Below are 23466 nucleotides of genomic sequence, written 5' to 3'. Positions count from 1 at the left end.
ATAACCCTCTTCCGCGTGTATTACGATTCTAATACCCTAGATTCAATTACTGTATTCCTACGCAATTAATTCTAGAACACAGCATTAAGCACAAATCTCAATAATGGCTACCTAAGAGATTAACTATATTCCTATGTTAATACCACAAAGACTCTTCTACCACAGTTCTAATTATTAACCCGATCTTCCGATTCATGTGATTAACAATAACATGAAAGCACATAAGTTGATCAAGTTCATGCACTTAATACAACAAGTAGAAGAAATAATCCGGAATTAAAACTTGCATAAAATCATAGAATTGGGTTCATAAATCCCACATAGGGTTCCAAATAAAATCCTAGAAATAAAGACTTAGCTACTCGTGATTCTTATGATAAAGAAGTAAAATAAATAAATAAAATAAGAAAAACTATGCTTGAGTCTTCGTTGATCTTCGTTCCTCGCGTTTTGTGGTGTATATTTCCGTGCTTATGGTGTAGAGACTTGTTGCTTTTATAGGCTTTTCTTGATAAGGAAGTAGTGGAAACCTAATAGGAATCAATTTCCGCCACTTTCCCCCATCAGGATTTGTTCTTCGATTTTCGCCATGTTGGAGTCCGAATTTTGGAATCTTGCGTAAATAAGAATTGTAGCCCTTGAAATTAGCTTTCCAATGCCACTAAAATCAGATGATTTGGAGTTAAATCAGATGATTTGGAGTTCGTATGAGAGAGATATGCTCGAAATGGTGGACACTGCCAAAGCTGTGGCGAGATTCCTTCTTCCAATTTGATTTATTTCCTTATTTGCAACTTTTTCCTTTATTTTTGATCTTTTTTCCTTCGTGGACACCTAATTCTCGGTTTCACCTATAAAACACAAAATCAATCAATTAAAGCACAAATATAATTAAATCTAAACAAAATATCCACGTAAAGTAAACGTATTGAGCGTAAAATCTACACTCAACAATTGTGTTACATGGTTTGGCTCCGGGAAGACTGACTGACTGGAGGCGGATTCCTAGCTTCAAGAGTCATATCGTCCACTACATTTGGAAGGATATGTATATTTATATATATTTCTTTTTATATATTTTTTTTGTTTATTTTTTTTATTTACTAATATATTCTATAGGAGCGCACTGTCGGACGATGTGACTCTAGAATTCACGCGCTAAAGGCGTTTAAGAAGAAAGATCTGAAGGAGCACATGGCTCCATACGGGCAGGATGAGTTAGAGCTGTTGTAGGCATCTAGCCTAGACTCACTGGAGAACTTCTACATTAATAATGTGGACAAGGGACTCATGCAGGCATTTGTAGAGAGGTGGCAGCCGGAGACGAACAATTTCCACATGCTTTGGGGTGAGATGACGATCACCCTGCATGATGTTGCCTTCATCTTGGGGTTGCGTGTCGCTGGTCAATCATACCACGTTGATTTTGAGGAGGAAAGGCCTATGTGTGAGCTGTTGCTTGCAGAGGTTCTTGATTTGAACCTAGTCAACTCGCATGCCATGTTTTGCAATAGTGGGATCAAATGGTCGAACTTCGTTGATCGTGTGTACAATCGGTCCCGGTCTTGTCGGCAGAAGGTTATAGGATTTTTGACGTTTCTATTCGGGATGGATTTGTTCCCCGACCGGAGTGTAGACAGGTTGAAGCCAACGTGAATGAGATACTCTTGCGACCTTGAGCAGGTCGGCGAGTATGCTTGGTGTGCAGCGGTTTTGGCTCACTCTTGCCGATAGTTGGGCTTGGCTAGTAAAGCCCACGTGAAGGGGCGACAAGAATGCATATTACTGCTTTAGGTATTCTAATTTAATATATTTTAATTTATTATATTAATAATACTGTATAAGTTAGTATAACTTAGTATCTAGTTTAATATACTTTAATATAGTATATTAATAATGTACATTAGTTAGTATAAGTTAGGTACTTATGTAATATATTTTTAATTTATAATATTAAATTAATATATTATAACTTAGTATCTAATTTAATGTACTTTAATATATTATATTAATAATGTAATATAAATTAGTATAACTTAAGTACTAATATAATATATTTTTAATTTATTATATTAAATTAATATATAACTTAGTAAATATAATTTAATATACTTTAGTATATTATATTAATAATGTAGTATCAGTTAGTATATCTAAGGTACTAATATAATATATTTTTACCTACATAACTATTGGTTTTGTAAGTGCAGTCCATCAATATAACGTGAGGGAATAACTACACAAGTTTCAGTGAAATAGGAACGGCAAATATCAAATCAGTAAGTGTATCACCAGCTTCATTACTTTGATACCAATATTGATATCCAGTTTCTTGAAGGCTCGACATCACGTGTTGTATCACAGTCTTCCCCGCTAAATTCTCTTTTTTGATCTTCTCAAGTTGGTTGTAGACATGTTTCATGCTCGTCGATATCTTTGGATTATCCTTTCTCAATCAATCCATAATTAATGGCGGCTTCACGTGGCTCCTTTTCAGTAACTTCACTTCCTCGTACTTTTCTAGTTTCAAACGACTTTCCGAACTTTGTCTTGTAGGATACGGTAACGTCGTGCGAGTGTAGATGTCATCTTTTAACTTCATTCGCCAGTCATATCGATTTCTGCTACCGTATAAACGAAACGAACATTCACATTTCTTTGTACCTACATTTCGTACCCTCACACCATCGGTTCGTTTTTCACGTCCCTTCCCAGACATGTTATTAGTAAATACACGTTTTTTTCTCGCTTGAAGCTACTATCAATTAATGACCATGAGTAGCAGCGGTATTTTTGCCCATGCCACTAATCCTTTGCTAGTTTCTAACTCAATATCCACATTGAAATCTTCACTGTGATTCTCAGAAGTTGTTGGTGTGTTTTGAGGAACATCATAACACATGTTGGGATTCTCATACTCGTTCTCATATTCATCAGCAAATCCATCGTCAAAATCACCTTCATTAGCCTACCAAAGTATAAAAATTAATAACTTGTATATTAATAATACTATGGAATAAAAAAATAAAAAAATAATAAATATTAAAATTAAATTACTCGTGCCTAGGGGTGGAAATCGGAACGAAATTTTCGATTTCCGCCGATTCCGATCAGAATATTTTTGATTATGGAACTATTTTTTGTAATCCGATTTCCGAAATTCTGAATTCTGAATTTTCCGAAAAAAAATTCGGATTGGAATCGGAATCGGAATTTGATATTAAATTTTCGGAATTTCCGAAGTACAATCCAAAAATAATTCTGAATAGTTTCGAAAATTTCCGAATAATTCCGATTTTTTTATATATTTAAAAATTATTATACCTTTCTATATATATATTCAATATTTTTATACTAACTAAGGAAATTGTGAGTTTTCAATTTTGGACTAGGCTGCAATATTTTTATTTAAAAACATTAATATATAACCAATTTGAAACAAACTACAACTTGCCCATATTAGACCTAATACCTCTTCTCTGCTTCTTCCTTCAGAAAGAGAGAAAAAGAAAAAGAAAAAGGAAAAGCCTAATCCAGTTTTTACTTCTTTATTCTTCTCAGTCCGACCATTTCCTTAGGCTTCTTCTCCATCGTTAGTTGTTCCTCGTCGACTTACTTCTTTGTCAATCGATCGATTGATCTCCGCCATCTACAAAGAACCTTATTGTTATTGTTATTTTTTTTTTGTAATTTCAGTAGATATTTCGTAATTTTAGGAATTATTTATGTGTAACATGTCTATTTGTTCAGGTAATATGAAAGTAACAGAAATTCTTGATTGTTGTTGGGTTTTGATTGTTCTTTGCACTTTTTGATTTTTTTTTCCATTTTATCTTCCTTTTCCAGAAAATTCTGAATTTCCGAAAATTCCGAATATATCGTAATCGGAAGTCGTTTTTAAATTCCGAATATTTCGGAATCGGAATCGGAATTGAGATTCAGTTCCGAATAAAATCGAAAATTTTCCGAAGATTCTATTTCCGGTCCGATCCATCCGATTTCCACCCTTATTTGTGCCCTAGAGGACGAATCCCCTCTGTTTCCCGTCCTCTGGGGCACGAAAATCTATGTTCAAGTCCTACGGAGGACGAACTTAATTATTATTATTTTTTTTAAATTACTCGTGTTGTGTAGCAGGAGAACCTCCATTATTTGGAGTTCTCGTGCTACACAAAACGACTTTCCTTAGAGATTGTAACACATCTTTAGCTTCTCCATCTACTAGTTGTGGTCGACCTGCTGACTTCTCAATGGTTGTGCATTGAGAAGTCAGCAGGTCGACCACAACTAGTAGATGGAGAAGCTAAAGATGTGTTACAATCTCTAAGGAAAGCTAAGGAAGTTGGTTGGTACCCAATTGTAGTGGAAGGTGAATGTATGCGGGTCAATTGAGGCGCTGAAAGATGGCGAACCCAACTTAGCTTCATTTGGCGCACTCATTGAAGACTGTCTTGAAATTGCCCGTTGATTTCATTCTATTTCATTTAGTTTTATCAAGCATACTGGGAATAGCTTGCTAATGCTATTGCAAAGTCGTATGACAATTCTTCTACCGAACGGTTCACCCTTCCTCCAAGTTAGTATCATTGGCCTAATAATATCTTCTTACCCTTAAAAAAATAGTGGATAATTGAGCCTTATTTTCTCACAACCTTAGCAAAAGTGCGTGCATCGGGGAACTTGATTCTGGTACTCGGACCGGACATTGACCCAGACAAGCTACTGGGCCAGGATTGGTTTGGTTCAAACGCGGTTCAACCGGTTTTGTTCATTTTATTTTATAATTACGTATATTTATTTTTATAGTAAAAAATAAAGCATATTTTCTTTCACACACATTTCCAATTGAAATGTAAACCAAACCTACTTTTATTTTACACACACATATAACATCAAATCATTTCAAATATTATAGAAATTATAATCTAAAATAATACGTCTTCCAATTTCAAAGTTTTTTATTTAGATTTTTTTTCTCAAACAAACAGTAAAAAGACATCGTTTTAGCCATTTAGTTTGTTTATTTAAAAACAAACGCACAATTGGGCAAAAGAACCCGATTTTCACTAAGCTTCGGATATTACGGTTCAGCCAGTCAAACTGGACAGGGCAAGGCAACGGTTCGCGGTTTAACCGGCCGGCCCCATCCAGGTTTCAAAGCACTGTGATTTTTATACATTACAATAAATGGCAACAGAAAGAAAGTTTCGTTCAATTGAGAATGACACAAGACAAAGAGTTTAATCAATCTTGATGCAAAATCAGAAAATCAGTGTTCTTTGCACCAGCTGTATTATTTTAATTTTTCAATAGGACTGCCGCAATAATTTGCTCAATAATTTTATCTCGACAGATTTCTAACCATCACGGATATACAAAAAAAAAAAACAAACTGATGATTCATCACATCATTTTGAAAATGAAACAAGTCCTAAGGGGATCTGAAAGCTTCACCAGCATAGCGAACATTTCCAAGTTCCTCTTCAATGCGCAGAAGCTGTAATTAGAACCAAGAATACATACATAGAATCAGTACGGAAAATATCAAGCATACTGCCATAATTGCCCCAAGAAGAAGCTGAAAACTAAGAACGGAACTTTTTCTTTTTTCAAAAAATAAACTCGACCTGATTATATTTGGCCAAACGCTCGCTCCGGCAAGGAGCTCCTGTCTTGATCTGCATAGTGAATAATAAAGTTAGATCAATGCGGTGAATACAGACAAAAAAATGAAAAATGAATTTAAAAAAAAAGATGGAATACTGAAAAAAACACCTGTCCACTAGCAAGGCCGACAGACAAATCTGCAATGAAGTTGTCTTCAGTCTCACCACTGCGGTGACTAACCATAACTCCCCAACCAGCAGCTTTTGAGTCAAGTGCTGCTTGTATTGATTCTGTCACTGTACCAATCTGGTTAACCTGCATGCAATAATATCATATAGTCAACGCATTATTGCAATTCGCATGCACATATATATTTATACTTAGAGAAGAATTGTTTTGTATTACCTTGAGCAGCAAAGCATTGCAGGCTTTCTTGTGAATAGCTTCAGCAATTTTCTTGGGATTAGTGACTAACAAATCGTCACCGACAATCTGGATATCAACAGAGGATTGAAGTGAAGACCAAGAAGTCCAATCATCTTGGTCAAATGGGTCCTCGATCGATACAATAGGAAAGTCTCTCACAAACTCTCTGTATAGATTAGCAAGGCTTCCAGGTGTCAGCACATGAGAACCATCATTCGGTTGTTTCTTGAAATTGAGATCGTAATTTCCTTCTTTAGTCAAGAACTCTGAAGCCGCCACATCCATCCCTATTTTGATCTGCCCAATAATTATTTAATTCATTCCCTTTTTTAGTTGAAGTCAAAGAACTATAGATTCTGTGTTTTGAGTTTTTCCGAATTCAGTCTTAAAAATTAGTGCAATCATGTTTGAAGTCGAGACGGTACTATATAAACTGAAACGACGTTTATCACATCACAAATTGGTAAAATACCTTCCCGGTGTAGCCAGCCTTTTCAATAGCATCCATGAGAAGTACTAAACCTTCCCTATTATCCTGCACATTGGGAGCGAATCCACCTTCATCGCCCACATTGCATGCATCTTGTCCGTATTTAGCTTTTATTATTCCCTTCAATATATGATAAACTGTTCGTGCACCAAACCAAAGCCAATACAATTAGTTGTTATATGAGAATTGCACATTATGCTGAGAGACGGATTTTAGAAACTATTTTTTTTCTACATTTTGTTGCAAATCACATAAATCTCGTATTTCAAAATACTCTCCTTATTCAGGATTTGTAATTTTAATAAATCTAAAAGACCAAATAGCCTAAGCCAAAATGAATCAAGGGTTAACAGGGAGATTTTATACGAGTTGCAGTTATTCCCATAAAACAAAGTATCTCTATTCTCTAGCGTGGTTCATTGTTTCATAAGATGTGCTCGACCAAGTTAAATATTATAATACATTAAGATATTTCTTATACATTCCGACTGGACAGAATATTGCATAATTTGTTCTAAATCAGAGAGAGACAGGTTATATATTCGGATTAACTCTATACAAAAATACTAATTCAAACCATTTACATATACAGTAGTACCCAGCCAAAAAGAGGAGAAAGATATCTTAATATTGACTGTGTTAGTTTTTACTAATGATTATTGTTAGAGATATAAATATTAAATATTAAGAAAAAAGAAATTAATAAAAGATAATAAAAGAGGATAGAGAGTAACCTTCACTACCCATTCTGAAAGCCTCGGAAAAAGAGTTGGCTCCGACAGGCAATATCATGAACTCTTGCATGGCAAGGTTATTACCAGCGTGACTGCCACCATTGATAACATTGAATGCAGGCACCGGCATAACAAGCTCTTTTGTGTTTGATATTTCTTGTATGTGTTTGTATAGCGGCACTCCCTTTGCTCCTGCACCAGCTCTACACACACTTAGAGATACTCCTAATATTGCATTTGCCCCGAGTTTCGATTTATTTGGGGTCCCGTCAATCTCCATCATAACCGCATCTACATCCTTCTGATTCCTTCACTCACAACAAGAAATGCCGCCAATATATATGATATTATAACAAGGGAACAAATACCTTTTATAAATTATAATGGTTGCTAATTGAATTATCTTTGTTTATTCCATACGAAAACAATTCTAAATCGATCGGCGCCTTCTACTATCATCATGCTGTACTAGTACTAGGAATTGACAAATACACATTTGGCACCACTTAATTAAAACAAACAACCGTTCGGAGGTGCAAGTATAATCTATGTCCTTAGAAGTTCATAAGAAAATCATTTGTCATGAATCAAGAACTAACCCAGTGAATTAAACCACTACCGAATCATAATCCAATTAATAATAAAGCACCCAGTATTGTAATTAAGATTTAGACAAGGTTCATTATTCAAGTAACACACTGAAATAGCAAGAAAGAAAGAGAAAAATCATCAGTAAATTCTAGAATAAACAGGCATCCAGACTAATAAATCAAAACATGAATAAAAAGAAATAAATTTATGAATATAAATAGATGATAAAAGGAGTGAAGTTTTGTGGGTACCTGATATCAATACCAATGAGGTTAGGAGCCAAGAGGGAATTGATATTATGAACAGCATTAAGGACACCTTTACCCCCAAAAACAGACTTGTCGCCATCTCTGAGTTCGAGAGCCTCATAGATCCCTGTGGAGGCTCCACTTGGTACGGCCGATCGGTAAAGCGAGTCATCCTCCGTTATCAGATCAACCTCAACCGTCGGATTTCCTCTGCTGTCCACGATCTGCCTAGCTTTTATGTTCTTCACCTTCGCCGACGCCGCCTTTGAGGCCGCGATTGGAGAAGAAGCCGCCGCAGCAACCGACGCCGAGTTCCGGATCGTGAATGGCCGGGATTTGATCCTCTGCGTCGCGGGCAGTGAAAAAAGAGGTGTTTGAGAAGAGGGTTTGGTGGAGAAAATGGGTTTCGATAGCGACGGAGGAGTCAAAGCCATTGCGGTATTTGTGTGTGAAAAAAGGGGAGCGAATGTTTGTGTAGGTTAATTAGGAGTGTAATAACAATTCAAATAAATAACAACAACTGAAAGAAGAAGAAGAAGAAGAAGAAGAGGGTTTGGGGGGTTTTATTGGAAAGTCCGCCGATGGGATGGGGGCGAAGAGAGCAGAGTGTTTTTAATTGTTTTTTTATCAAAATATGGCTTTTGGTGGTTGTTGGAGTCCATGAGAGGGAGGAGGGTGGACGTTAAGAACTATAAGGGGGGCAATGGAGAGACAAAATGGTAGGTAGGTGCATGTATTCATTTTTATATTTTATTATTTTTATATATTTTCTTTTTATGTAAACAAACTAGTATCTCACCCGTCAGATGCATGGACCTTAATTTCAATATTAAAATGTTATTCAACAAAACACGATTTAACAAAAAAATGATAATAGAAAACTAATATAATTTAAGATATTCGAACACGAAAAATAAAATTGAGATCAGGCCAACTTTCACCTTAGCAATTGTCCAAAATAAATAATTAACATACTACGTTCGAGACGTATTCTACACCATCTTACATCTAACTGAATATAATGTAGCTAGAAGCAATTTGCTATAGGTCCTCCTATAAAAGAAATATTTTGTGTATAAATCAAACTTAACTCTATTTTAAGTAAATACTAAATTTTTGGCCCGTGCGATGCACGGGATTGAAGTAAAATTAATACAAAGTAAAGTTCATTTTAATCGACAAAATTGAAGTTTCAATTCACATTGATATTTTGCTATATATATTTGATATGCCTAATTGGGCCAACCCAATGGGCCTACAATTTCTTTACCTACTGGGCTACGAGCCCAATATCGAAGACCAATGTCACCGAGGCCAAAACACCTTCAAGTAAGGCTTGGGCCCAACAAAGCAAACCAAACCCAATAAACGACATATAAATAGAGGTTTTACTCATTTTATTAAGGTACGTCCTATTAACTGAGCAATACTACAATACGTATTCTCTGGACTATTTCTATGATCAGCACGTCTGACTTGAGCGTCGGAGGGGTTTCCGCCGGATCAACCCCCGGCGTAGTTCACGTGTGTTCATTTCGCAGGTACCTCAGGATCATCAAGTTGTCAAGCTACTGATCTGCTTTGCTCTCCCAGTTCGTTTTCTACACTACTCCAGATGATCTAAATATTTTAGCATCATCATTTTGGCGCCGTCTGTGGGAACGATGCAAACCAGATCACGTAGCCAACAAGATCCTCCTGAGGCGTCTGCTCGGAGAGAAAATGACACAGCTAACGACCTCCCACCTCGTGGAGGCTCTGGCTTACCACCTCCTCCACATCCCATGGATCCGTCTCGCGAGGTTCAGGTGATCCCCCCTCGGGACCAACCACTCGCCGATCCACCACTCCCTGCTCCTCGAATGGTTCAAATAACCGAGGATGCGCTTCAACGCATGATAGCAGAAGCTTCAACTCGCGCTGCCATAGAGGCCGTGACCCAATATATCGCCACGATGGGAGCAAATGCTCCCAACGCGATACCAGCACCTGCTCCACATGTGGAGCCACCTATGGCACCACCGCCAGTCCAGAACCAAATAAGTGTCTCCTCCTCTACTTCGGACCCACGGTCCCGAATGCAACAATCTACTCATCGCCAAGATGCACGAATTGAGCGACGAGACCCACGTTCACCTTCAAGAGGCAACACCTCTCACCAACGAGCTCCTCCACACAATGGTGGAGAGGTTGAAATTAGCAGTCAGCTATCTCGCTCAAATCACCTTCCCCACATAGGTAATACCATTGGTGGAAGGACAATACCTCCAATAAAGCACAATCCCTTCACTGTCGCAATAATCAATGAGATACTACCCCAACGGGTAAAGGTCTCGAATCTACCGCAGTTCGATGGAACTGGTGACCCACAGGAGCACCTTGAAAAGTTCTACGCCATGGCAGATCTATATGGCCCAACTGATGCGGCAATGTGCAAGATGTTTCGCACAACGCTCTCCGAACGTGCGTTGAGCTGGTTCAACTCCTTGCCCACTGGGTCGATTGAAGCTCTCCCCCAACTAACAGATCGCTTCACCCACCATTTCGCTATCAACAAAGAGTACGCAAAGACTCCCGCGTACCTCTTCACTATCACCCAGAGAGAGGGCGAGACCCTCCGCAACTACATTCAACGATTTGTAGAGGCATCTCACAAAGTTCCTAACGTGGGAGGAAGCATGCTCGCTGGAATCATTCAACAAAACTTGAAGGAAGGTAGATTCAAGGAATCTATTGCAGGAAGACCTCCAACCACTCTGGAAGAGTTACTAAGTCGCGCTGAGAAACACGTGCGCATCGAAGAGGCTTCGGCCCTCCCTCCTCCCAAGAGGAAAATAGATGATGATTACTTCAACACCCGGCGACGAGATGGCCGACGACAATCGTCAACATCTCATTGATAATCTCCTTATACTTCCAATGATGTCAATGACATTTGGAGTCTATCGAGCCCATAACATTGTTCGTGATCACATCATCCTAAACTAGGGGGCTATCATACCTTAAGGATGATACATCCCCTCACCTCTCGACATCAATTGAACGAAACACTTACATCATCTACTTAGTACAAGTTTATTTATTTCGAGCGATTCGCTCCCTACTTGTTTATTTACTTTCGCCTCAAGTAGGCTCGAAGCTTCACCTTTTCAATCAATGAATAAAGCTAGTTATTTTCTTTACTCTCAGTGTTATCGCTCTTTCAACACATAATTATTAGCTCAAGTCAACATAAAATCTGGGGGTTTATAATGCCCCCAAAATATTTCGTTCACCAAGGGTTATCGACTCCCTAGGGGCTTACCTCTGCCCCCAAAATATCTCGCTCGCCAAGGGTTATCGACTCCCTGGGGACTTACATCTGCCCCCAAAATATTTCGCTCGCCAAGGGTTATCGACTCCCTAGGGGCTTACATCGCCCCCAAAATATTTCGTTCGCCAAGGGTTATCGACTCCCTGGGGGCTTACATCTGCTCCCAAAATATTTCGTTCGCCAAGGGTTATCGATTCCCTGGGGGTTCACATCACCCCCAAAATATTTCGTTCGTCATAGCAGAAGCCAACGCTCCTCCTCGTGAGGCCCCACTGGGTCCTCAACATGATCAATTTCTACTTACTTCTCGAACGGTTCAGATAACCGAAGAAGACCTTCAGCGTATGATCACGGAAGATTCAACTCGCGCTGCCACTGAATCAGTGGCACCATATATCGCCAAGGTGGGGCATCTCACCCCAGTGGTTCGTGATCGCCTCATCCTAAATGGGGGGCTATCCCATCCTAAAGTTGGGCATCTCATTTCAAGGGTGGTACATCCACTGACCTTTCATCCCCAAGGGGGTGCACATCCCATCTCAAGGAACGAGGATAATCTCCCTACTCAAAAAAAAGAACATCCCCAAGGGGGTGCACATCCCATCTCAAGGAACGAGGATAATCTCCCTACTCAAAAAATAGAACATCCCCAAGGGGGCGCACATCCCATCTCAAGGAACGAGGATAATCTCCCTACTCAAAAAATAAAACATCCCCAAGAGGGTGAATATCAACCAAATAAAGAAGAAAAAAGAAGATGAAAAAAGAGAAGAAGCAAAGAGAAGAAGAAAGAAGAAAAAATACGAAGATGAAAAAAGAGAAAGAAGAAGAAAAAAGAAGATGAAAAAAAACAAGCACAAGAAGAAGAAAAAAGAGAGTAATAGATGAAGAATTAGAAGAAGAAAGAAAAAAGAAAAAAAGGGAGGAGATGCAGCCGCGCGCGCGGCTCCATTAAAAAAAAAAAAAAAAAAAAAGATCAAAGGAGGCGCGCGTACAGTGCACGCGCGCGCTCGCGCGCGCGCGTCAGCAACACCGAAAAAAAAAAAAAAAAAAAAAAAAAAAAAAAAAAAAAGGAAAAGTCAGAAAAGCTGCTAGACTGCGCGTGTCTCTCACGCGCCACGCGCGCGTGCGTTTCACGCGTGCAACATTACTGCACACCTCCTCCCTCCGCGGGTGCACGCGCCCGCGCCTCTCTTCTCCGCGCGTGCGGCGCACGCGCCCACGTAAGCCCATCCGCTGCCACCTACCTACCCACCATCAATGCGCGCCCCCCCACCCATCCAACCGCGCGCACGTTCCCAAGGAAGTCCAATCGCGCGCGCCACCCTAGACACATCAAATCAGCGCGCGCGCTCTCCAAAATACGTCAAATCGCGTGCACCACCCACCCCATCAAATCGCGCGCAGATTCTACCGCCTTGCACCAAATTCCACGCGGATTTCACCCCGCTTCACCTAATCGCGCGATCTCTTCAACGCGCTCCACCAAATTGCGTTCGCTATCAAATGGAAAATAAAAAAAAAAAATTATTTCTCCACGCCATGCCAACGATTAACGCAAGACTACAACAACGATCTACTTTCAATACGATCCGGTACCCCTTTCGACTTGGCTCCCACATCGTCTCGAGAGTGGGGACTTGCGAGACAACTCCCACGAGGAGCAAACTCGCACAATAATACAACCCGCAGCGAGACAACTCCCACGAGGAGACAACTCGCTCGGTCCTACAACCCCTTACAAGGAAACTCCCACGAGGAGCTAACCCCCTCTAATCTCAAAACTACAGCGAGACAACTCCCACGAGGAGTCCACTCGCTCGGTACTACAACCGGCAGCAAAACAACTCCCACGAGGGGATAACTTGCTCAGTCATATAACCCGTTGCGAGACAACTCCCACGAGGAGTCAACTCCCTTAGGTCCACGAACCCATAGCGAGATAACTCCTACGAGGATACCACTCGCTCCATCCTACGACCCGCAGCGAGGAAACTCCCACGAGGAGCCAACTCGCTCGGTCCTACGAACCCACAGCGAGATAACTCCTACGAGGAGACCATCCGCTCCAGCCTACGACCCGCAGCGAGGAAACTCCCACGAGGAGCCAACTCGCTCGGCCCTACGAACCCACAGCGAGATAACTCCTACGAGGAGACCACTCGCTCCATCCTATGACCCGCAGCGAGATTACTCCCACGAGGAGCCAACTCGCTCGGTACTACAACCTACAGCGAGATAACTCCCACGAGGAGACAACTCGCTCGCCCAACCCGCAGCGGGACAACCCCCACGAGGAGACAACTCACTCAGAGCAACCTCAATCCGCACGCTCCTAAATCGCGCATCATCCAATGCTCCTACAACTCACCGCGAGACAACTCCCATGAGGAGACAACTCGCCCGAAATTCACTATATAATCGCAAGCTCAAGTTAGCACGATTACAACCCTAGAAACATTTAGAGATATTATGAGAATCTATATAGCCTGGCCAGCTTGATTACTCAAATTTATCTACTTGTTTTCGATGGGTCCTTCATTAAAACGTGGCCACGGTCCAAACATACTTACGACCCACGAGGTCTAACAAGGGGCACGATCCCCATAAAAAAAAATAATAAATAAATAAAAATCTTGAGAGCCTGATCCCCTCTTCAAGTACGTCATGCACAAGGCTATATGTAAACACATACAAGCAACGCGTCAAAACATTGACAATGTCGATAAAAAACAACTCCCACGAGGAGAATACTAGCTCCGTGCTACTTCATTATCGCGAGACAACTCCCACGAGGAGATAACTCGATTAATTCTATTACCCCAGAGACAACTCCCACGAGGAGATTAATTGATCCGTGCTACTTCATTATCGCGAGACAACTCCCACGAGGAGATAACTCGATTAATTCTATTACCCCAGAGACAACTCCCACGAGGAGATTAATTGATCCGTGCTACTACATTATCGCGAGACAACTCCCACGAGGAGATAACTCGATCAACATTATTACCCCGCGACAAGACAACTCCCACGAGGAGATAGTTCGCTACTACATCGTCGCGGGACAAAACCGACGACTCAATTAACTTATATCGCGGCAACTTTGTCGCGCTATGCGCCAACGCGCATTCACACCCCTCCGACACACGCTCCAACGCGTTTTCGCATACCATTAGGCCATACGCCAACGATCGACTTCTACAAATTTTACTCTCGACACGATCTGAGACCCATCACAACATGGCCCCCACATCGACTCGAGAGTGGGGGGCTTAATGATATGCCTAATTGGGCCAACCCAATGGGCCTACAATTTCTTTACCTACTGGGCTACGAGCCCAATATCGAAGACCAATGTCACCGAGGCCAAAACACCTTCAAGTAAGGCTTGGGCCCAACAAAGCAAACCCAACCCAATAAACGACATATAAATAGAGGTTTTACTCATTTTATTAAGGTACGTCCTATTAACTGAGCAATACTACAATACGTATTCTCTGGACTATTTCTATGATCAGCACGTCTGACTTGAGCGTCGGAGGGGTTTCCGCCGGATCAACCCCCGGCGTAGTTCACGTGTGTTCATTTCGCAGGTACATCAGGATCATCAAGTTGTCAAGCTACTGATCTGCTTTGCTCTCCCAGTTCGTTTTCTACACTACTCCAGATGATCTAAATATTTTAGCATCATCATTTTGGCGCCGTCTGTGGGAACGATGCAAACCAGATCACGTAGCCAACAAGATCCTCCTGAGGCGTCTGCTCGGAGAGAAAATGACACAGCTAACGACCTCCCACCTCGTGGAGGCTCTGGCTTACCACCTCCTCCACATCCCATGGATCCGTCTCGCGAGGTTCAGGTGATCCCCCCTCGGGACCAACCACTCGCCGATCCACCACTCCCTGCTCCTCGAATGGTTCAAATAACCGAGGATGCGCTTCAACGCATGATAGCAGAAGCTTCAACTCGCGCTGCCATAGAGGCCGTGACCCAATATATCGCCACGATGGGAGCAAATGCTCCCAACGCGATACCAGCACCTGCTCCACATGTGGAGCCACCTATGGCACCACCGCCAGTCCAGAACCAAATAAGTGTCTCCTCCTCTACTTCGGACCCACGGTCCCGAATGCAACAATCTACTCATCGCCAAGATGCACGAATTGAGCGACGAGACCCACGTTCACCTTCAAGAGGCAACACCTCTCACCAACGAGCTCCTCCACACAATGGTGGAGAGGTTGAAATTAGCAGTCAGCTATCTCGCTCAAATCACCTTCCCCACATAGGTAATACCATTGGTGGAAGGACAATACCTCCAATAAAGCACAATCCCTTCACTGTCGCAATAATCAATGAGATACTACCCCAACGGGTAAAGGTCTCGAATCTACCGCAGTTCGATGGAACTGGTGACCCACAGGAGCACCTTGAAAAGTTCTACGCCATGGCAGATCTATATGGCCCAACTGATGCGGCAATGTGCAAGATGTTTCGCACAACGCTCTCCGAACGTGCGTTGAGCTGGTTCAACTCCTTGCCCACTGGGTCGATTGAAGCTCTCCCCCAACTAACAGATCGCTTCACCCACCATTTCGCTATCAACAAAGAGTACGCAAAGACTCCCGCGTACCTCTTCACTATCACCCAGAGAGAGGGCGAGACCCTCCGCAACTACATTCAACGATTTGTAGAGGCATCTCACAAAGTTCCTAACGTGGGAGGAAGCATGCTCGCTGGAATCATTCAACAAAACTTGAAGGAAGGTAGATTCAAGGAATCTATTGCAGGAAGACCTCCAACCACTCTGGAAGAGTTACTAAGTCGCGCTGAGAAACACGTGCGCATCGAAGAGGCTTCGGCCCTCCCTCCTCCCAAGAGGAAAATAGATGATGATTACTTCAACACCCGGCGACGAGATGGCCGACGACAATCGTCAACATCTCATTGATAATCTCCTTATACTTCCAATGATGTCAATGACATTTGGAGTCTATCGAGCCCATAACATTGTTCGTGATCACATCATCCTAAACTAGGGGGCTATCATACCTTAAGGATGATACATCCCCTCACCTCTCGACATCAATTGAACGAAACACTTACATCATCTACTTAGTACAAGTTTATTTATTTCGAGCGATTCGCTCCCTACTTATTTATTTACTTTCGCCTCAAGTAGGCTCGAAGCTTCACCTTTTCAATCAATGAATAAAGCTAGTTATTTTCTTTACTCTCAGTGTTATCGCTCTTTCAACACATAATTATTAGCTCAAGTCAACATAAAATCTGGGGGTTTATAATGCCCCCAAAATATTTCGTTCACCAAGGGTTATCGACTCCCTAGGGGCTTACCTCTGCCCCCAAAATATCTCGCTCGCCAAGGGTTATCGACTCCCTGGGGACTTACATCTGCCCCCAAAATATTTCGCTCGCCAAGGGTTATCGACTCCCTAGGGGCTTACATCGCCCCCAAAATATTTCGTTCGCCAAGGGTTATCGACTCCCTGGGGGCTTACATCTGCTCCCAAAATATTTCGTTCGCCAAGGGTTATCGATTCCCTGGGGGCTCACATCACCCCCAAAATATTTCGTTCGTCATAGCAGAAGCCAACGCTCCTCCTCGTGAGGCCCCACTGGGTCCTCAACATGATCAATTTCTACTTACTTCTCGAACGGTTCAGAAGTTGAAGTGATATGTGAGATTTTTTCTTCACACGTAAGCGCGCGCTCTCTCTCTCTCTCTCTGGAAGAAAGATGAAGTGATATGTGAGATTTTTTCTCTCACCTACCTAAATAATTAATTTCATTAAAAAAAAAGTGAAATTGCCTAGACACTCCTTATTTGGAACTTATATATGTGGAAGTCCATTGTATTAGATGAATACAAATATACAATAGTATGTCATTTGACCAATAAAATTAATTTAAATTAATTTAAATCATTAGTATAAAGACATAAATACCCTTAGTTAATATTTTTATGGCAATAATTATTTATGTAAAATAAGGGAATAAATCCCATATATCACTCTCTTCTATCTTACATTTCCTCTCTCCTTCTCATCCCTCTTTCTCTCTCATCTCCTTTTTATTTCCCCTCTCTCTCACATCTCTCTCTCCTCCCTCTCCCTCTTTCAAATCCCACACGAATGTCTATCTTCCTCTCTTTCTTTCTCTCAGTGTTCATTTTATACAAATTTATTTACGTTTATTCTTTTCTTTCGTATTTTTGGGATTTTATTTTTTATTTTTTCTTTGTTGATTGTATGTTATTGTTATATTATTGTAGTAATAGCAACTGTTAAGTGTATATTTTTACACTTTATCATACCTTTTTATTTGAGCTTTTGGTGTGTTTTAACGATAATTGGTGCTTAAAAGGTTGATTTATTGTATTTAAGGTACAAATTGAAGAATTGGAAAAGTATGGGGTCAAAACTGTAATTTTGGAGAAAATATGGGCCAAAAGTGAATAAATCAAAAATCTGAAGAAATTAGCCAGGGACGGTCGTCCCAGATTTACACTTAAAACTGAGATGGCCGTCTGAGAAGCAGAAGCAGCCTCTGGTTTTGGGACGGCCGTCCGAGTTTTAGTACAAAATTTGGGACGACCGTCCGAGATGACAAAAATGCGCAGTAAAGGAATCCTAATTGCACAAGGAAACTACCTTCTTCTCCAAATTTTCCACCCTATATAAGACCAAGCCAAACACACAATTGGGGATCAATCTTTTACGCAATTTCAAGAGCAACAAAGCAATAACGAAGACGAAGAATTCGAAGACTCCAAGCAACGATTTATCGTTTATGATTTATTTTATTTGCGTTTTTACTTTAATCATGAGTAGCTAATTTTCTTATTTCTAGGATTTTATTTGGAACCCTATGTGGGATTTATGAACCCTTTTCTATGATTTTATGCAAGTTTTAATTCCGGATTATTTCCTCTACTTGTTTTATTAAGTTCATGAAACTGACCACTTTATGCGCTTTTATGTTATTGTTAATCGCATGAATCGGAAGATCGGGTTAATAATTAGAACTGTGGTAGAAGAGCCTCTGTGGTATTAACATTGGAATATAGTTAATCTCTTAGGTAGCCATTATTGAGATTTGTGTTTAATGCTATGTTCTAGAATTAATTGCGTAGGAACACAGTAATTGAATCTAGGGTATTAGAATCGTAATACACACGGAAGCAGGTTATAATTAATTTAGCATCTCAGGTTAATAATCCGGGTTAATTACTTGCATAATTGAAGGAATTGGGGGAGTAATAATCACATATGGGGAAGAATAAAATCCTAGGCTTGCTTACCTTGATTAAATCTTCGTTTTACATTGCTTTCTTGTTTTTGCTTGTCTTTTAATTTAGTTTAATTTAGTTAATTCTCTCTAAAGTCGACTGTGTAGGATGAGCTTGATAATAATTGCTAGAATTTAGCGTCTAGGATTAAGTAATTAAATATTCCCTGTGGGTTCGATATCCGGACTTAATTGTCCACTATATTACTTGTACGATACGTGCACTTGCGTGTAGGTATTACAACCTACAGCAACCCCACCCCAAATAATGCAGACATTAAAACAACAAACATAAATTTGTTATTTGCATTAGTTTGAGAAAATACAATATAGTAGAATGCAATAGCAAAACAAACATTTTCATTTGCAATTTGAACTTGAAATTTGCAAGGTGAATGTAAAACATCAAATCATTTTGATATGCCTAATTGGGCCAACCCAATGGGCCTACAATTTCTTTATCTAATGGGCCACGAGCAGAATATGGAATACCACAACCACCGAGGCCCAATCACCTTCAAGTTAGGTTTGGGCCCGACAGTCTCAACTAAGGTATAAATAAAGTTTGAAACTCATTCCTTAAGATACGCCCTCTTATAAAAACAATACGACAATTCATATTATCTCAACTATTTTCTACAATCCGCACGTCTGACTTGAGCGTCGGAGGGGTTTCCGTCGGATCAACCCCCGGCCTCGTTCACGTGTTCTCTGTTCGCAGGTATCTCAGGGTCATCTAGCACGTGAGCAGTGATCCAATTTGCTCTCCCAGCTCTCTCTATCTCAACTACTTAAGGTGATCTATTTCTAGCATCATCACATTTTATCAACAAATGTAGACTGAAACTGCAAACTGCAATACATGGAGAACAAAACAAGGTTCAAACGATAATGTGAAGTGGTGTTTCTTTGTGTAACGGTTAGTGGTTCTTGAGTCTCGACTGCAATCGGAGTTGATTTTGTTTTATTCCTTTTGGATGATGTTGAACAACCATTTAGCGAATTCTATTTTTTTTTTTTTTGGCTTGGTTGTTTGAACAGCAAAAAATAAAATAAAAAATAATTCAGAACGAAGGAATTATCTAAAGAATGTTATTCCAAATATCAAACAACAAAAATTTATGCAAGTCTATACACGACTTGCAAAATGCAAAACTGCAAATAAAAAGCATCATATGTGAATAACACGAGAATTAGCCAAACAAAAATGGTACTTGAAAATAGCAAATATCATATGAAAATTCAAACAAAGATTGTAAGATTAAACTTTCAAAGTGCAATTACCGGACCATAATCATGTATGATATAATTATAATCATTAATTACAGAAATAATAAGTGCAATTGCAAAAAAAAAAAAAAAAAAAAAAAATCAAAGTGAAATCAAGAAACTGAAAATAATAAATTTCAAACAAAAAATGTAGCATGCATGTTCCATCACCTGATCCAGCATTCAATCCAGAAGCTGAATGTGAAGAAGACCTAGAAGAAGAAGAAGTTGGGGAGGAGGAAGATCCTGATTGCAAAGATCTCTCTGCCCCTTTTGAGGTAAGAAACCCTTTCAAGTCTACCTATTATTTTGAGGCTGATTTCTTGAGGAGCAATATTTTTACCAATCGAAACTACTTTGAGAAAAATAAAAAATCCTGTTAGATGATTTTGATCGTTTTAACATCACTTCCTTCCTCAAACGTAGGGTATTTTTGGCCTTATGTGTTCCACAACCCCCTTTGATCCTATTGTCATAAGGGAATTTTACTGCAACATTCAGTCCACTTTTTTCAGAGAAAACTCTTGCAATTTTGGAAAAGTGTTTGATAGGAATAAAATCTTTGATTTTTTTCCCGGTCAAAACCAATGAGCTTTTTGGAACTGAAAATATCCCAGATGAGGCAATTTTTAATGATTTCTATGTCATTTTCAAAACTCTCAAATGAAACAAAGTTTTATCTTGGCTTCGTCATCCTAAAAAACTCAAAGTAGGTTCCCTCACTTCCTTCTATTGTGTCATCTAAAGGGTCGCAATTTGCAATTAGATTCCTTCCACCAATGAATCTGTGGTTACTAAAGAGCAAGTTGTACTTATGTACTAACTTGGCATATGAATGAGAGTCGATTTTGGAAATTTGTTTAATTCTTACATTGTTAAATATGCACAAAATACCTCTAACTCTCATTTACTCTATCCCTCACTTATTTATAGACTTGTAATAGCTCATATAGATACTTCTTAATTGCAAGTAGTAGTAGTAATCCCTCACCGAAAGGGACCGAGTAGTGGATCGAAGTCTTGCCCAAAGTTTTTGACAATCGTACGAGGGGTCTATAAATTATGCTAGTGTTATTTTGGTGATGTAAACTAAAGATAATTTCCTAATTTTCGTTCTTCTAAGGAAATGAACTCTTATTCGGTACGTGCCTCATTTTGAAACTTTAATATAATTGGTCCGTTTATTCTACTAATTATTATTCTTGACTAATCCCATTATTTCACCAAATATTTTTCCAAAACTCTGATTTTCATTAGAACCTCTTTTAAATAGAAAAACGACTTTCTTGACAAAGTGTAGCACTCGAAAATCACTGCTTGACGAAAATAGAATTTCCGATTTTTATGAAAGAAAACTTCGGAAAAAGAATAATTATTACTGATCATTCCTTCACTTTTTAAAAATGGACTCGTAAATCTATTAAAAGAAAAAGTTTTAAAATTCTCAAAGTTCATATTATTATATGACAAAAGGATCTTTTGCTTCCGCTTTAGTAAATCCGATAAACCGGGTTCGATTTATCGCCCTATAAGAAGGGGGTGCTACAACGCTGCACAGGGATCTTTTCCTATTGGCGGTTGTGGTTGCATGGAAAGCATGGGATCGTAGGAATAAGGGCATCAAAGGTGTGGAAGCCATGCACGGATGCACCCAAGCTAGTTGGTGAGATGGTCTAAAGATTTCATAGATGTGTTCAAAAGCGCACAAATACGGCCGAGTACACAGATATCTACAGACGTTTCACCCAAGTGAATGGATACCGCCGGCAAATGGGTTCGTAAAGATTAATTTTGATGTGGCTCTATCTCCTGGGCAACGATTTTTCTCGATAGCAACTGTAGCACGGGATGTGAATGGCAATTGTATGGGTTGGAAACTGACCAAAGTTCAAGGTACTCCACGCCCGTTTGAGGGTGAAGCATTGAAGGGGATTGTCTTCACGTAATCGAGGCGCTCAGAAAGGGAGAACATGAATCGTCATCGTTTGGTGCAATTGTGGAAGAATGTCTTCTCTTGTCAAGATATTTTCATTTTATTTCTTTTAATTATGTTAAGGGATCGGGCAATATATTAGCTCATGTTGTTTCTCATCTTCCTTGTCAAGATACTATGGAGGGTCTGGGGAAAATTACATTTTTCGTCCCCATACTTTACCCACTTTTTCAAAACTGTCCCTAAACATTTTAGAGTTATAATAGTAGTCCTTAATCATGTCATTTTTTAACAGAATTGGTCTGCCGTTAATTTTTGCAGTTAAGTTGGATGGAAAATGGCATGTGCCTCTCACATGTCTTCAATTTACAACACTACATGAAAATGGACTTTTAACAAAAGGCATTGTGTCTTGTTAAAACAGATTTTTCATAATTAAAACTTGATTGAAATTCGAAATTATATAAATCCAAAAAAACAAAATCTATATATATTGTATTAAAATATTTTGAAAATATTCTTTAAACAAATTAAACATTGTTTTAAAGAAAATGAAATATTGCTTTCAAAATCAAGATTTTCGGAATTCAAATGAAAACATTGTTTCAAAATAAAATAAAAATTCGATCCGAATAGGTGAGATACTTAAGAAACCTCCATTTCAATCTTCACCCTAGTTTAATAATGTAAAACTCGATAAATTGTTTCAAAATATTTTTACAAGTATTGTCTAAAATAATAATATAATGTTTTAAAACCGGGAATTCTTGAATCCAAATGAAAATTATTGTTTTAAATAAAATAAAAATCTGATCGTAATAGGCGGAGTAAGAAAACTCCGTTCCAATTTTCATCCTTATTTAATAATCTAAAACTCGATTTTTTTTTTCAAAATAAATTCAGAAATATTGTTTAAAAAATCATAATATTGTCTAAAAAAAATAATATTGTGTTTTAAAATCGGAATTTTTGGAAATTGAATGAAAATATTATTTTAAAATCAAATACAAATTCGATCAAACTAGGCGGCATAAGAAAACTCCTTTCCAATTTTCACCCATATTGAATGATTTAAAACTCGACATATTGTCTCACAATTGGGATTTTTGGAATTGACTAGAGGTGAAAATAGGAATGAAGATTTCTAATTCCCCAATTCGTATCGGGTTTTTTATTTTGGTTTGAAACGATATATTTTAATTGAATTCCAAAAATACCGATTTCGGAACAATATTTTAAAATTTTAAACTATATTTGGATTTTTTAAACAATATTTCCGAAACGAGTTGATTTTTTTGGAATTACGTGATTTTGATTTTATATTAAATTTTAATTAAAAATAAAAATTATAAAAAATATGTTTTAACAAGATGCAATGCGTTTTGTTGAAAGTCCATTTTCATGTAGTGTTGTAAATTGAAGGCATGTGAGAGGCACATGCCATTTTCCATCCAACTTAACTGTAAAAATTAGCGGCGGACCAATTCTGTTAAAAAATGGCATGATTAAGGACTAGCACTGTAACTCCAAAATGTTTAGGGAC

General features: G+C 39.2%; 1 protein-coding gene across 1 annotated transcript; it reads right to left on the bottom strand.

Annotated features, from left to right (window-relative positions):
- Positions 1-5239: 5239 nt before the first annotated feature.
- ENO1 (enolase 1) lies at positions 5240-8825 on the bottom strand. The gene is made up of 7 exons (XM_012987053.2): positions 8100-8825; positions 7258-7565; positions 6506-6660; positions 6013-6330; positions 5776-5922; positions 5628-5678; positions 5240-5497 (listed from the first exon to the last, which is right to left on the bottom strand). The coding sequence occupies exons 1-7, from the start codon at positions 8528-8530 to the stop codon at positions 5432-5434; spliced, it is 1476 nt and encodes a 491-aa protein (XP_012842507.2). The 5' UTR covers positions 8531-8825; the 3' UTR covers positions 5240-5431.
- Positions 8826-23466: the final 14641 nt, after the last annotated feature.

Source organism: Erythranthe guttata, chromosome 9, assembly GCF_056151865.1.
Source record: "Erythranthe guttata isolate IM_541 chromosome 9, IM_541, whole genome shotgun sequence".
NCBI classification, from domain to species: Eukaryota; Viridiplantae; Streptophyta; class Magnoliopsida; order Lamiales; family Phrymaceae; genus Erythranthe; species Erythranthe guttata.
Note: the sequence above shows the minus strand (reverse complement) of the source record. Positions and strands in the feature narration are given on the sequence as shown.

Coding starts and splice junctions, on each gene's coding strand:
- ENO1 (XM_012987053.2), bottom strand. CDS start 8,530: ATGGCTTTGACTCCTCCGTCGCTATCGAAACCCATTTTCTCCACCAAA. Junction 6,661..7,257: donor TTTCAGAATGGGTAGTGAAG/GTTACTCTCTAT, acceptor GTGCACGAACAG/TTTATCATATATTGAAGGGA. Junction 5,679..5,775: donor TCGGCCTTGCTAGTGGACAG/GTGTTTTTTTCA, acceptor TTCACTATGCAG/ATCAAGACAGGAGCTCCTTG.